The 15,640-nt window shown below is 40.3% G+C and overlaps 1 protein-coding gene across 1 annotated transcript in view; it reads right to left on the bottom strand.

Moving 5' to 3' along the window:
* Positions 1–15,640, bottom strand: part of DNAH14 (dynein axonemal heavy chain 14) — a 332,088-nt gene that overhangs the window by 289,181 nt on the left and 27,267 nt on the right. Inside the window, exons 7-8 of the mRNA XM_045982293.1 lie at positions 13,603–13,715; positions 4,796–4,858 (exon numbers count right to left, since the gene is read on the bottom strand). Of these exons, the coding sequence (XP_045838249.1) occupies positions 4,796–4,858; positions 13,603–13,715 (176 nt within the window). The remainder of the gene's footprint in view (positions 1–4,795; positions 4,859–13,602; positions 13,716–15,640) is intronic.

Below are 15,640 nucleotides of genomic sequence, written 5' to 3'. Positions count from 1 at the left end.
TAGTAGGCAGTGACAGTTTTCTTAAATTTCTCCAACCAGCCGAATCTTAAAATAGGAAAGATGGGCCCTTCTCTTTGTTCAGCCCCTTCCTACTGTCTGGTCATGGTCACAAAGGTGAAAAAGTCCACTTCCAACATCCCAAGACAGGTGTGGGGAGAGAAGAACAGAATGGAAGAGGTAAGACTCCAAAAAAAACTGGATCAAGAAAAGCAGACGTCCCTGTGCAACAGTGTCTAAAGAACAGGGGTTCTTCTGCCCTTCACTGATCACTTGGGGGGTAGCTGATTTTTATGACTGATTTTTGTATTTTATACAGAAGATAGAATTATCAGAAATTAGCCTCTTCCTGTCTTTCCATTTTACTGGCAAAAGTTTTATATACTAAGAGGCTAGTGAAGCTGAAGCTCCATGGGCCCTTTATTCTCCCTGCCTCTCCCAAAGCCTTGTACTGTCTGTCTCCAAGAAGGCCTCCTCACTACACACGCCTCACAGAACCTGGAGCTCCTCACAGAGGTGGAACTGGTTCAGGACGTTCCCGAGTACTAGTATGGGCAGGAAAAAAATATCACAGTAAGACAAATGGCACACCAGAAAGTGAAACACCACAAAAATCATGCCCAGTCTTGATATTTACTAACAAGAGAATGATGGTCACAAATCACAGAGTCATAAATCCATAGTACTCAACATTGTTTTATGACTTCCTTTTCTTCATTTAAAAAATACAATGGATTTTATTTACATATTTTAACACAGATATGAAGAAACTAGGGAGAGTGTATTACAAAAATAACAGTGAGGAAAGCACAAAAAATTTAGAATTGTAACGGTGAGATCTGACAAGAGAAAAATAATGCATCGTCTGATGACTATTCAAGCATAGGTTCTATGAGGAACTAACCAACAAATTCCATTCTTTTATAACAGCAAACTAAATACATTCTCCAAAGCTTCTCACAAGACAGAACTGCTTGGTAATAGAAAATATACCACAGAACTCTATTAAAACTCAGGTTCTAGCTTCTAGAAAAATGGAGTATATGTACGTTTCACTGTTCTTGCCTCTGAGTACAACTAAAAACCATGAACGTCATCTATGAAGTGAACATAAGAAGACACTAAAAGGCAGAGAGGTTGGACTGGCTAGGAAAGACATAGCGTTAAGGTCCTTGGGTAGTTTCTTTCCCTTCCTTCATCCCAGGCTTGGAGTCAAAGAAACCAGCAAGCTGGAAACACCAACAGATGCCTGCTGTCCAGCTAAAGGATCAGGAAAGGGGCAGCTGAGCATGACAGCAAATTTTCACCAATAACCATTCTACTTTAGCGAGATACCACAGGAAAAAAAGGCCATGTGGAAAGCATGAAGTTCGACCCTCGGCAAATGGTAACGAGGCTTCCCTAGAATTCCTCTGGGGGTTTCCAGGGAAAACTAATCAGGGAATCAAGAATTTCAACTTCCCTGGGAGCAAGCAAAGAAAAAGTCAAACAAAGAAACAGGAGACATAAAAAAGCACTAAATAGAAATTTTAGAATTGAAAAATATGACTGAAATTTACAAAATCAATACGCTGGCTCAACAGCAAAATGGAATGGACAGAGAAACAAATCAATGAACAGAGAACAGCAGAAATTGTTCAATCTGAGAGTAGAGAAGCAAATAGACTGGGGCAAAAAATCAGACCCTCAGGGAGCAGCAGGACTATAAACAAGATCTGGCATTTGGGTCTGAAGTCCTAGAAGGGGAGGAGAAAGAGGGCAGGGCTGAAAAAATACTTGAAGAAATATGGATGAAAATTTACCAGATTTATCAAAGAATGCACAAACACAGAGGTGTAAGAAGCCAGGGTGACTTAAAACAGGGTAAAGACAAAGAAATCCTACCAAGATGCATCAAAGTCAGAATTCTGAAAATCAAAGGCAAAAGAAAGAACGTGAAAGCAGCAAGAGAAGAAACATCTATAGAAGAAAAGCAATCTGAATGACTATGGAAGCCACAAGAAAGGGGTGTGCTTCTTTCCCGTGCTGAAAGGAAAGAACAGTCAACTCAGTCCAGACTCAGAGTCCGGTATTCAGCAATAACACTCTTCACTGAGGGGGAGATCAAGACATTCTCAGGTGAGGGAGAAGCAAGACAATTTGCTGCCAGCAGACCTGCCCTATAAGAATGGCTACAGAAAGCTACCTAAACAGAAATTAAACAACAAAATAATAGTAGGAACCCCCAAACACTGAGAAGGAATGAAGAACATGATAAACAAACCAAACTGGATAAATTTTAAAAAGGTAGGGGCGCCTGGGTGGCTCAGTCGGTTAAGTGTCCAACTCTTGATTTCAGCTCAGGTCATGATCTCAGGGTTGTGAGATCAAGTCCCCCAACGGGCTTTGCACTCAGCAGAGTCTTCTTCCCCCCTCCCCCTGCCCCTACTCCACTTGTGTTCTCTCTCTCTAAAATAAATAAATCGTAAGAAAATAAAACAAATACAAAAACATATAGACTATCCTTGAGTTTTACAACTTATATTTGATGATGGAAGCAAAAACACTAACTCTTCTGATATAGTGCCAAATGCATAAAGAGGAAATATTTAAGACAATTATACTATAAACAGGGGAGGGTAAAGGGACATAAAGCTAAGGTTTCTACAGTTCACGCAAACTAATAAAATGGTAACACTAGTAAATTGTGTTATGTATATATAATGCAACCACTAAAAAGCCACACCAAAAGATACATTAAAAAATACTATAGAAAAAATCCAGAAAGAATTCTAAGAAATACTCAAATAATCCGCAGGAAGAAGAAACAGAAAGCACAGAGAAGAAATTGAGACCAAAAAATAAAATGGCAAAATTAAGCCCTAACATAAAAATAATTCAATTGTGGGGCGCCTGGGTGGCTCAGTGGGTTAAAGCCTCTGCCTTGGCTCAGGTCATGATCCCAGGGTCCTGGGATCGAGCCCCACATCGGGCTCTCTGTTCAGCGGGGAGCCTGCTTCCTCCTCTGTCTCTCTTCCTGCCTCTCTGCCTGCTTGTGATCTCTGTCAAATAAATAAATAAATATTTTTAAAAAAATAATAATTCAATTGAATGTACATGGTCTAATATATCAATTAAAAAAAAAGCACCAACCCACAGCAAGATCCTACCACATAGCCACAAGAATGTCTACATGAAAACCAGTGACAATTCTAAATGGTGGCACCTATGTGGAGAAGCTGAGGCCCTTGGATGTTGCCGGTGGGGATGAAAAATGGGACAATCATTTCTGAAAAAAACCTAAATATGCAATTACTGTGTGAGCCAGGATGGCACTGGTGGGCATCTCCCCCGAAAAATGAAGACTTCTGTTCACATAAAGACCTTTCCATGAAAGCTGCGGCAGCTCTCTCTTGCAGAGACAAGACCTGGGAAGCAGCAGGTGTTCTTCAACAAGGGAATGACCACCCCGTGGCATGTCCCCGTGGACTGCTCCCTGGCAGCACAGGAACCACGCCAGAGGCAGCGGCCTGGACGGAGCTCCCCTCCCAGTCTGCAGACTGTACAGTTCCAAGGATGCAATATTCCTGAAAAGACGCAACCACAGAAACAAAGACCAGAGCAGTGCTGGTCCCGGGCTCAGGAGGGGTGAGGTGGAAGGGAAGGGCAACAGGAGGGCTCCTGCCATGACGGAGGTCTGCTGTATGTGGACTCCGTCAAAGCCACTGCCCTGGTTGTCAGACAGCTGTCCTACGACAGATCTGCAAGACGTCACCACCGGAGCAACAGAAGATCTCTGTATCATCTCTGTGTTGTTTCTCACAACTGCATTCAGTCAGCGTTACTGCAAAGTACAAAGTTCAGCACAGAATGTGGCTGCTGGAGCTCCTCCTGCAAACTAGGACTAACAGCCGTCTCACTGGTTTGATGCAGTCACTCTCCTTCTGGAGGCATAAAGTTACATCAAGTGACCAGAGGAAGTTATCCTAAGTGCTTTATAGTACTGTGATTTTCTCATACCACAGACTGGCATACCAGGAAATATAGTGTTTATTATTATGTTTATATATGAATAGTGTTTGAAAATAAGATAGGTTAAATTTAATCATAGAAGTTTAAATTTTTTTTAAAGATTTTGTCAGAGGACGCCTGGGTGGCTCAGTGGGTTAAGCCGCTGCCTTCGGCTCAGGTCATGATCTCAGGGTCCTGGGATCGAGTCCCACATCGGGCTCTCTGCTCCGCAGGGAGCCTGCTTCCTCCTCTCTCTCTCTCTGCCTGCCTCTCTGCCTGCTTGTGATCTTTCTCTGTCAAATAAATAAGTAAAATCTTTAAAAAAAAAAAAAAAGATTTTGTCAGAGAGAGATCGGGCACAAGCACAGGGGGCAGCAGGCACTCTGCTGAGCAGGGAGCCTGATGCGGGGCTCGATACCAGGACCCGGGGATCATGACCTGAGCCGAAAGCAGATGCTTAACTGACTAAGCCACCTAGGTGCCCCCATAAATGGTTAAATTTAATCATCATAAAGTGACTTTCCAGTCACTGAGTGAAAAATGACTTATACCTTCTTCCATTTTTGTATTTAAATAAAATTTTTAGAGTTACATTGCTTATCAAAACTTACCTGCTCAGGGCACCTGGATGGCTCAGCGGGTTGAGCTTCTGCCTTCGGCTCAGGTCATGATCTCAGGATTGAGCGCCACATGGGGCTCTCTGCTCAGTGGGGAGCCTGAGCTTCCCCCTCCCTCTCTGCCTGCCTCTCTGCCGACTTGTGATCTTTCTGTCAAATAAATAAAATCTTAAAAAAAAAAAAAAGCTTACCTGCTCTTCTCTGTCTTAATTCTTCTAACATTCAATTTCCAGGTAAAAAATGATTTATTGACTCTGAAAAGAAAAACATTTCTTACATTTCATACTCCTAAATCATGTATTTATGTAGAATACATTTAATAACATCTTAAGAATGCTAGATTCCCTAGAACGTTTCATTCACATTTCATTCATCCTAAATCTTACCTGAAGTACATACTAGATCGTATCACTTCTCTCCCAAACTGCCAACAGAATATAGAGCAAAAGTCACTGTAATTCTCATAAACACATAATTTAGTTACAATATCCCAGTAAGTATAAACACTATAAAAATATATTCTTCTTGGAGGTGCCTGGATGACTCTGTCAGCTAAGTGTCCAACTCTTGATTTCAGCTCAGGTCACGATCTTGGGGTCATGGAATGAGCCCCACAGTCAACTCTGCTCCACGGAGATTCAGCTCGAGACTCTCCCTCCCTCTCCCTCTGTCCTTCAATCCCTTCTCCTTGCTCATGCTAAAACAAATTAACTAAACATATTCTTCTCTCTCTCTCTCTCTCTCTATATATATATATATGATATATATATATATATATCTCTTCTCTCTATACATTTATTAGCTTACTATATTTAAGACTCATATTTCAAGAGTCAATTGAATTTCCAGTGATAATGAAAAAGTACATTGATATGAAATTGTTGCATACTAATGTGTAAAAAAAATCAGCTAGTGTTTGTCATTTGATATTTGTTTTTGAAAAGATGTATTAATAATTTTAAAAACTCAAAGAAGCTATCTGAGAAGGAATTTAATGGGGATGCTGGTTTGCCAAAGTGAGATTCCTTATGCAGCAAGAGGAACTGGTGGGGTCTGGACTGCCCAGGAAGCCAACCAGCTCATCTCACTGGCTGACTGAGACTCCCAGAAGCCAGCAGCAGTTCTGAAAGAATCCCCTGCTGTCACGCAAACAGGCACACCTGATGCCTCAGAAATCAGAAATGCCTCTGACGTGGTACCTTGACCTTAAGTCAGGCTCCCAACAGGCATTCCAGCTAAATTCCTACCTCACTTTTCTCCAGTCACGGAACCTCAGGACTCCAGAAGATCTCCAAAAGAATCCCAGATGAATCCCCCAACTGACGGTGTGAGGCGTGGCCACAACAGGCCACAGAAGCGACACCTCCAGGCAGGCCCCCAAGGTTAAGAAGCTGGTGCTGCTGCTCGCGTCACCCTGCACTACACACACCGCACGGCCAACAGAAGCCACCAGTGCTGCAGATTTACCTTATTTTCTGCTTGGACCGTTACTTGCTACAATGTTAGTCATAAGAAACTTGACAAAAGATATTAAAAATAAAATTAAAAAAATCAAATGAAGGGGACGCCTGGGTGGCTCCATTGATTAAGTGTCTGCTTTGGGTTCAGGTCATGATCCCAGGTCGGGCTCCCTGCTCAATGGGGAGCCTGCATCTCCCTCTTCCTCTGCCTCTTACCCCTGCTCACGCTGTCAAATAAATAAAATCTTTAAAAATATATAAAAAACTAAAATAAAATCAATTTATCAGTTTTGACCCAACTAAACTTTAATTTATACTTTTCTAAGAAAATTAATCATTTTGACCATGGAATGACTGATGTCAAATGTCATATAAAAAGATGACTCATCTCAGTTCCAACTGTATTTCAAAAGTTTGATCAGTTAAAATTTCTCAGAGTGGAGAGGACCCCAAGGATTTATCACAGGCAAGGACAACAGTGGCAAGTCCAACGCTGACAGTTTAAATAAAGATTCAGAGAATGGGACCTTCCTACTATCGTAGGCTGCTGCCTGGCTGACAGAGACGCAGCTGTCACACACCTTCTCGATGAGGAACCGCTTGGAACCGTGTCTCCACGACCCACCTCCACTGCCACATGCTTCGGTTCAGTCCATCACAGGACCGGCTCCCTCACCTCCCACCCTTCTCCAGGGTTTCAGCCACACCACGTCTAGCCTTGAATACACACTGACCTTGGCTCTGCCCTGGAGCTTTTCACCTTAGCTGTACTGAGACTATTCTCAGCATTCAGGCCTCAGATGACACAGCACATATCTGGCCATCCTTTCTGAAGCAGCAACACATATACATCTCTGCTTAATTTCTCCGCTTTACTATCTTTCTGGCCCTTATCCCTAGCTGAAATAATCACATTACTTATTATTGATCTCCCTGCATTAGAATGGAAGTTCTACAGGAACACAGACTTCGTACATTTTCTACATGATTACATCTCATCAGGGCCCATAACAGTGGGACAAAAGTAGTACCAGCAAGTGTCTGTTCTGTGAGGACCTTCTCTGCCACAAATCCATTCACTTCTCTTAAAAAAGATCTTCAACCCTGTATCATATTAAATGTAACCATTTAAAATACTACTACTGTCTTTTCCTAGCCTCCAGCAGATAGCAGCAGACCACAAGGAAACACAGACACAGAAGCAGGAAGATCAGTGTAATGGCGCTATAGAGACACATGGCAGCCACCCTTGTGGGGAGCGCAGAGCACCCAGAGACCCAGAAGTACTCTGCTGTACACCTGAACTGATATAACATCACATGTCAGTTACACACAAAGGAACTAGACAGAAACACTGAAAGAACAAGTCTGGGACTTCTGTGTGAGGGATCAGCAGTCCCAGGAATCCTGCTGTCACATCCTGTCACTTAAAACTAGATAAATTTTTAAATGATCACCTTGAATCAACAGGCTGTCCAGCTCCCTAATTCTCTGATTTATTTTCCATTATAACATTCCTTTTCTACCTGATGTTTTATGTATATATATGTCTATATGTCTCCTACTAGAAGTTATTCGAGAGAAAGACAATCATTTGTTTTGTTCAATAGAATATCCCCAGCATCTGGAACAAAGATTCTTAGCAAGCTCTCAATAAATATTTGTTTAGGGGTGATGGTGACTCAGTAGGTTGTGTCTGCCTTCTGCTGAGGTCATGATCTCAGGGTTCTGGGATCGAGCCCCACATCAGACTCCCCACTCAGCAGGGAGTCTGCTTCTTCCTCTGCCTCTGCCTCCCTCGCTAGTGCTGTCAAATAATACACAAAATATTTTTAAAATAAATGTGTTTAATGAATAAATGCATGAAAAACAAAAGGCCAATTAAATTAAGATCATTGTAGCTAATTTAAATTCAATCATAAAAATAATTTTCTTATAATATTTATACAAGATGAGGAGTTCTAATACTTAAATGAGCAAACTTTCTCTAAAAAATTTTTTTACTCAAGTATAATTGCCATACAATATTAATGAATTAGTTTCAGGTATACAACACAGTAATCTGACATCAGTGCATACACTGTGAACCGAGGAGCAGTTAGGTAACGTCTGTCACGATACAGAGTTAACATCATGTTACTGAGTGTACATTACATCTCCGTGGTCTACTTTACAACTGGAAATCTTTACCTTCCAATTTTCTTCACTCGCTTCATCCCCCTTCTAACACCTCTCTTTTCTGGCAACCTACAACTCTATCCTCTGTATCTCTGAGTGTAGGTTTTTTTTGTTTTTTAGGTTCCACATGTAAGTGAAATGATGTGGTATCTGTCTCTCATTTCACTTAGCATGGACACAAATGGCAAGGTTTTTTTTGTTTGTTTGTTTGTTTTTTAATGGCTGGGTACTACTCCATTTTTTTTTTTTTAAAGATTTTATTTATTTGACAGAGAGAGACAGCAAGAGAGGGAACACAAGCAGGGGGAGTGGCAGAGGGAGAAGCAGGCTTCCCACCCAGCAGGGAGCCCGATGCGGAGCTCAATCCCAGGACCCTGGGATCATGACCTGAACCGAAGGCAGACACTTAATGACTGAGCTACCCAGGTGGCTGCTATTCTGCTGCTGCATGTATGTATCACATCTTCTTTATCCATTCATCCATCAATGAACTGTGGTTGTTTCTTTTTTTAGCTTTTGTAAATAGTGCTGCAATAAACAAAGGAGTGCATGTATCTTTTCAAATCAGTCTTTTTGTTTTCTTTGAATAGATATCCAGAAGGGGAATTGCTAGATCATACAGTAGATCTAATTTTAGTATTTTCGGGAATCTCCATACTGTTTTCCATGGTGGCCACACCAATTTATATTCCCACAAACAGTACCCAGGGTCCCTTTTCTCCACATCAAATCTTAATGATAGTCATTCTGATGGGTAGGAGGGAATACCTTATTTTGTTTTGATCTGCATTTCCCTGATGATTAGTGATGTTAAGCATCTTTTCATCTATCTGTTGGCAACCATATGTAGATCCTGGAAAAATGTCTATTCAGATTCTCTTCCCATTTTTTTTAAAAGATTAATTCATTTGAGAGAGAGAGAGCACACACATGTGCACAGGCAGGAGGGACAGAGGAAGAGAGAGAATCTCAAGCAGACTCCCTGCTGAGCATGGAGCCCAACGCAGGGCTTGATCCCAGGACCCACAGATCATGACCTGAACCAAAATGAAGAGCCGGATACACAACTGACTGAGCCACCCAGTTGCCCTTTCTGCTCATTTTTAAGTGATTATTTTTGTCGTCAAGTTGTATGAATTCCCATTTTTTTATATCAACTCATTATATATATGATTTGCGAATATCTCATCCTGGTCAGTAGTTTGCCTTTTCATTCTACTGATGGGCTTCCTTCACTGTTCAGAAGCTTTTCAGTTAGATGCCATTCCATTGGCTTATTTTTCCTTTTGACGCCTTTGCCTTTAAGTCAGATCCAAGAAAATGTCACCAATGTCAAGGCGTTTATGACCTACTTTTCTTCTGGGTGTTTTATGGTTTCAGGGCATACATTCAAGTCTTTAACCCATTTTGAGTTTATTCTGTGTTTGGTATAAGAAAGTAACACAGTTTCCTTCTTTTGCATGGTGCTGTCCAGTTTTCCCAACATCATCTGTTGAAGAGACTTTTTCCTATTGCATATTCTTCCCTCCTTTGTCATAGATTAATTAACCATATAACCATGGGTCTATTTCTGGGCGCTCTATTCTGTTCCTTTGATCTGTGTGTCTACTTTTGTGCCAGTGCCATACTCTTTGACTACTAGAGCTTTGTAGCATGTCTTAAAATCTGAGATTGCGATTCCTACAGCTTTATTCTTTAACACAGAGTATAATACCATCTTTAAAAAAGTTTTACTTCTTCCTTTCCAATTTGGATGCCTTTTCTTTCTCTTGACTAACTGTTGCAGCTAAGACTTCCAATACTATGGTTGAATAAAACTGGGGAATGTAGTCATCCTTGTCTTGTTCCTAATCTTAGAGGGAAAGATTTTAGCTTTTCATGGTTGAATATTATTTTAGCCGTGGGTTTGTCATATATGGCTTTTATTCTGGTAAGGTATACACCCTCTATACACACTTTGTGGAGCATTACCATAAATGAATGAATTTTTCAGATTCTCTTTCTGCCTCTATTGAGATAACCATGATTTTTATCTTCAATTTTTTTAATGTGGTATATCAGAGTTTATCACATTATTTTGTAGACGCTGAACTACTTTGCCATCCCTGAAATAAATTGCCATTTGACAATAGTGGATGATCCTTCCTGTGTATTTTATAATCTGATTTGCTAACATTTTGTTAAGCATTTCTGCATATAAGTTCATCAAGGAAACTGGCCTGTAATGTTCTTTGTGTAGTGTCCTCTGCTTTTTGTATTGGGGTAATGCTGGCCTCATAAAATGACTTTGGAAGCATTCCTTCCTCTTCCATTTTTTGGAGGAGGGAAAGAGTTTGAGAATAATGGGTATTAAATACTCCTTGAATGTTTAGTAAAATTCACCAATGAAGCCAACAGATTCTAGACATTGTTCCTAAGTTTTGGATCACTGATTCAATCTCATCACTATTTAAATTTTCTATTTCTTCATGATTCAGTCTTGGTAGGTTGAATGTTTCTAGGAATCTATCCATTTCTTGTAGGTTTTTCAGTTTGCTTGTGCATAATTGTTCATAGTGACTGTCATGATTCTTCATATTTCTATTGTATCAGTTGTAACTTCTTTCATTCTGATTTTATTTGAGCCCTTTCTTTTTTTTTCTTGGTGAGTCTACCTAAACATGTGTCAATTTTATCTGTTCACAGAATTAGCTCTTCATTTCACTGATCTTTGCTATTGTCTTTTTAGTCACTATTTCACTTATTTCCACTCTGATCATTATTATTTCCTTCCTTCTACTAACTTGGCGTTGGTAGAACTTGTTCTTCTTTTCCAGTCCCTTTAGGTGTAAAGTTAAGTCCTTTGGGATTTTTCTTATTTCTTAAGGTAGGCCTGTATGGTTATGAACTTCCCTCTTATAACTGCTTTTGCTACACCCTATACATTTTTGCTATGTCACATTTGTTTTGTCTCGAGGTATTTTTTTATTTCTCCTTTGCTTTCTCCAATGACCCCTTTGTTATTCAGTAGCTTGTTGCTTAAGCTCCTTATTTTTATGACTTTCTTAGTTTTCTTCTTATAATTAATTTCTAGTTTCATACTATCGTGGTTGAAAAAAATGCTTGATTTCAATATTGTTAAATTTATTGAGACTTTTTGTGGCCTAACATGTTATTTATCCTGGAGAGAGTACCCTGTGCATGTGAGAAGAAATGTATCCTGCTGCTTTTGAATGTAATGTTCTGTGTATATCTATTAACTGAGTATTGTAATTTTAATTTTACTACATTGGTCTTTTGACCTGTTAGCTTTATAAATGATTATAAATGATTAATTCACTACCTTCACTATATATTTAACTTTTCCAGTGAGATTTTCACATTCATATGTTTTCTTGTCATTAATTAGTACCATTTCTTTTCAGCTTAAAGAATCCCCCTTAGAGTTTTGTATAAGGCTAGTTTAGCAGTAATGAAGTCCCTTACTTTTGCTATATGGAAACTCTACTTCTCCTTCAATTCTGAATTATAACCTTACTGGGTAGAGTATTCTTGGTTGCAATTTTTTTTTCATTTAGTACTCTGAATATGTTATGCCTCTCCCTTCTGCCTTGCAAAGTTTCCGCTGAGAAATCTGCTGATAGCCTATGGGTTTATTTTGTATGTAACACGTTATTTCTCTCTCATTGCTTTTACGATTCTCTATCTTTAACTTTTGACATTTTAAGTATACTACTTTCTGGTGTGAATCTCTTTGAGTTCTTCGTATTTGAAATTCTCTGGACTTCCTGGATATAGATGTCTGTTTACTTCCCCCAGGTTAAGGAAATTTTCAGCCATTCAAATATGTTTTCTGCCCCCTCTTCTTCTGTGACTCCTGTAATGAGAATGTTACTCCACCTGAAATTGTCCCAGAGGTCACTTTTGTTATCTCCATTTTTAAAAAAACTCTTTTTTTTTTTTTTGCTGCTCTGTCCAGGTGAATTCCGTTGCTCTGTAGTCTAGCTCACTGTCTGACCCACTCTTCTGATTCATCCAGTCTGCTGTTGAACCCCTTTAGTGTATTTCTAAATTAACTTATTCTACTTCAGCTCTGAGACATCCGTTTGGTATTTTCTCTTTGCTGCAGTTCTTACTGTGTTCATCCAGTCTCCCCCCAAGTCTGGTAAGCATCTCCTTGACCATTACTCTGAATTATTTATCAGGTAATTTACTTATTGCCATTTCATTAAGGTCTTTTTCTGGGGTTTTGTCTTCTTCTTTCATTTGAAGATATTCCTCTCTCACATTTTGCCTGATTTTCTGTGTTTTGTTTTGTTTTGTTTCCTATGTATTAGGCAAAACAGCTACCTTTCCCAAACTTGAAGTAGTAGCCTTGTGCAGGTGATCTGTGAGGCTGAGAAGCACAATCCCCTCTGGCCACTGGGGCCAGGTGCTCAAGTGGAGTGCCAAGTGTGGGCTACGCACACCTGCTGGCTGTGGTGAGGTCGCGGATGTGGCCCTGGAGGGGCAGGGCACTCGCCTGGCAAGTTGGGGTGGGGTTACAGCGATGGCTAGGGATGGATGGGAGGCTTGCTCAGATGGCTGTGGTGCACTTGTGGTAAGGGGCGTTGGGGTGTGCTCAGGTGATAGGAAGACTGCCAAAACGGTGACTGTCAAAGGAGAATGGGATTGCAAAAATGGCCCCTGCTAGCACTTACATCCCAGAAAGAGTCCCAAAAGGTTCCTGCTTCTCTGGCATTCACTTTAAAAATAGTAAGTGGGTCTCCTTTACATGTGGCCCAGCCACTTTTCAAGGTGCAGCTTTTGCTCTGGGTCCCAGGGTGAGCTGAGTGTGCATGCAAACCCTTTATGAGCAGGTTCTCCATTGCCTAGGTTCTATGGATTTCCTGGACATAATTCCCATTGTTTTCCATTTTGGTGGCTCCTCTCTTTGGTGCAGAACCCAAGGACTGGGGTGCCTGATGTGAGCAACATTCTTTACTCCTCAGGTAGTTTCCACATTTTTAAGATCCTTCCTGTTTGTAGGTTGCTGCACCAGGGGTGGGGTTTTTGATGAGAGCAAGTCTCTCTCTCTCCTCTACCTATCTCCATTTGCCTTTATCCTCTGTTGTGGAGATACTGTCTGTCTAGTTCTCAGAACACTTCCAGAGGAAACTGTTGCACATACAGCTATGGGTCTGTTGTGTCTGTGGGAGGGAGGCAGTTCGGGATCTTCCTACACCTCTATCTTGTCTAAAAAACTTCTATAGAATACCCTATTTTCTCTAATATTCCCCATAAAAATGTAATTATGTAGTAGAACCCACACATCAACCAGCCAGTCACTATTTCCACAGGACCATACTAAAAATAATTGGTTTCATTTTCTTTTATCTCACCGAAAATTGGAAAATATCTTGAATTGCTGTAATAAATAGTAACATTTTCTTTCCAAAAGCCATTCCAAAGTAGGTATGAGTTCTATTTCTTCTACATCACCTATTTTAGTAACCTGCAAATATAAAGCACAAAAATTATGACTTTATTTCTTTAAAAAATATGCATTATTTTCAAGAAATTAAGAAAGCCTGTGTTTGCCCCATAACTACTTGCTTTCATAATTAAGCTTGTTCTATAGATGACCTCCACCACTTCATCTATACTCAAACTTGATTTCCTTTCCCACACTGATTCAATACTTGCCATTTTCTAAGGCTATTTCTCATGCTCCAATAGAGAAAGAATAAGAGAAACTTCTTCCTCACTCTTAGATACTTCTCACAAATATCTGTCATTTTTCATTCTCATAGTCTGTACATTTTCTGTAAATGTAATATTTATGAGCTCAATTTTAACTACAGGGGCATAGTAGTTCCAAAGGGACTAATAATCCCATTACCAAGATACCTTATTTTGACAACCAAGAACCACAGGCCTTTATCAAAGAATTCCCTTCCCCAGAGTCACTGTTCCCCATCTGAATGTTAACATTTTCTTCAATTTCTTCTGGAAATAAAAGTATGCCTATATCAGCACATATGTACTTATGTGCACATTTTGGTTCATATGAAGTTGTTCCTCCCACTCTCAGTTGATAATACACGTCAGAGATCTCTCCACATCCACACCTACAGATCTGCTTCATTCAGGTGTGGCCCTGCCCATGCTCAAATACTCTCCCAGCTGGGAGGCTGGGAGAGTAGCAGGAAGCAGACAGACACCAAGAAAATGATCAAAACAAGTAATTCTGTAATTACAATTTGCGATAAGTATCAGAGGGTCATGTAAGAGTGTAATAGGGGGTTTATACATCTGGCAATGAAGTTTCTGACAGACCTGAGAAAACGCTTTTTTCTTTTAACTATTATAATTCCTATATGTCAGCAAAACCCTGTAGTCTAGTTTTCTTAAAAAAAAAAACAAACTACACTTGGGGTGCCTGGGTGACCCAGTTGGGTTAAAGCCTCTGCTGTTGGCTCAGGTCGTGATCTCAAGGTCCTGGGCTCTTTGCTCAGTGGGGGCCTGCTTCCCTTCCTCACTCTCTATCTGCCTCTCTGCCTGCTTGTGACCCCTGTCTGTCAAATAAATAAATAAAGTCTTTTTTAAAAAACTACACTTAATAAAGTATTTGAGATAAAAATTATTAAAACTGAATCCTTAAACCTTTACCTCGATAAAAAAGGAGAAAAAAACTTGCTGTTAAGTAAGTTTCTCCCAAAGAAGATTTTTTTTTAAAGATTTTATTTGACAGAGATCACAAGTAGGCAGGGAGGCAGGCAGAGAGAGAGAGGGAAGCAGGCTCCCTGCTGAGCAGAGAGCCCAATGCAGGGCTCAATCCCCGGACCCTGAGATCACGACCTGAGCCGAAGGCAGGGGCTTTAACCCACTGAGCCACCCAGGTGCCCCTCTCCCAAATAAGATCTTTTTTTTTTTTTTAAAGTTTTATTTATTGTCCTCCTCTGGAATTGCTCTGCTGTCTTAGGAATTGAGGAGAATGCAGGCAGCAACCTCTTCGACCTCAGCCGTAGCAACATCTTCCTAGGAACAACGGCAAAGGCAAGGGAAGCAAGGGCAAAAATGAACTATTGGGATTTCATCAAGATCAAAAGCTTTTGCACAGCAAAGGAAACAGTTAACAAAACCAAAAGACAACTGACAGAATGGGAGAAGATATTTGCAAACGACATATCAGATAAAGGGCTAGTATCCAAAATCTATAAGGAACTTAGCAAACTCAACACCCAAAGAACAAACAATCCAATCAAGAAATGGGCAGAGGACATGAACAGACATTTCTGCAAAGAAGACATCCAGATGGCCAACAGACACATGAAAAAGTGCTCCACGTCACTCAGCATCAGGGAAATACAAATCAAAACCACAATGAGATATCACCTCACACCAGTCAGAATGGTTAAAATTAACAAGTCAGGAAAT

This window comes from Meles meles, chromosome 17, assembly GCF_922984935.1.
Source record: "Meles meles chromosome 17, mMelMel3.1 paternal haplotype, whole genome shotgun sequence".
NCBI lineage: Eukaryota > Metazoa > Chordata > Mammalia > Carnivora > Mustelidae > Meles > Meles meles.
The sequence above is the reverse complement of the archived record's forward strand: the minus strand, read 5'-3'. Positions and strand labels throughout refer to the sequence as shown.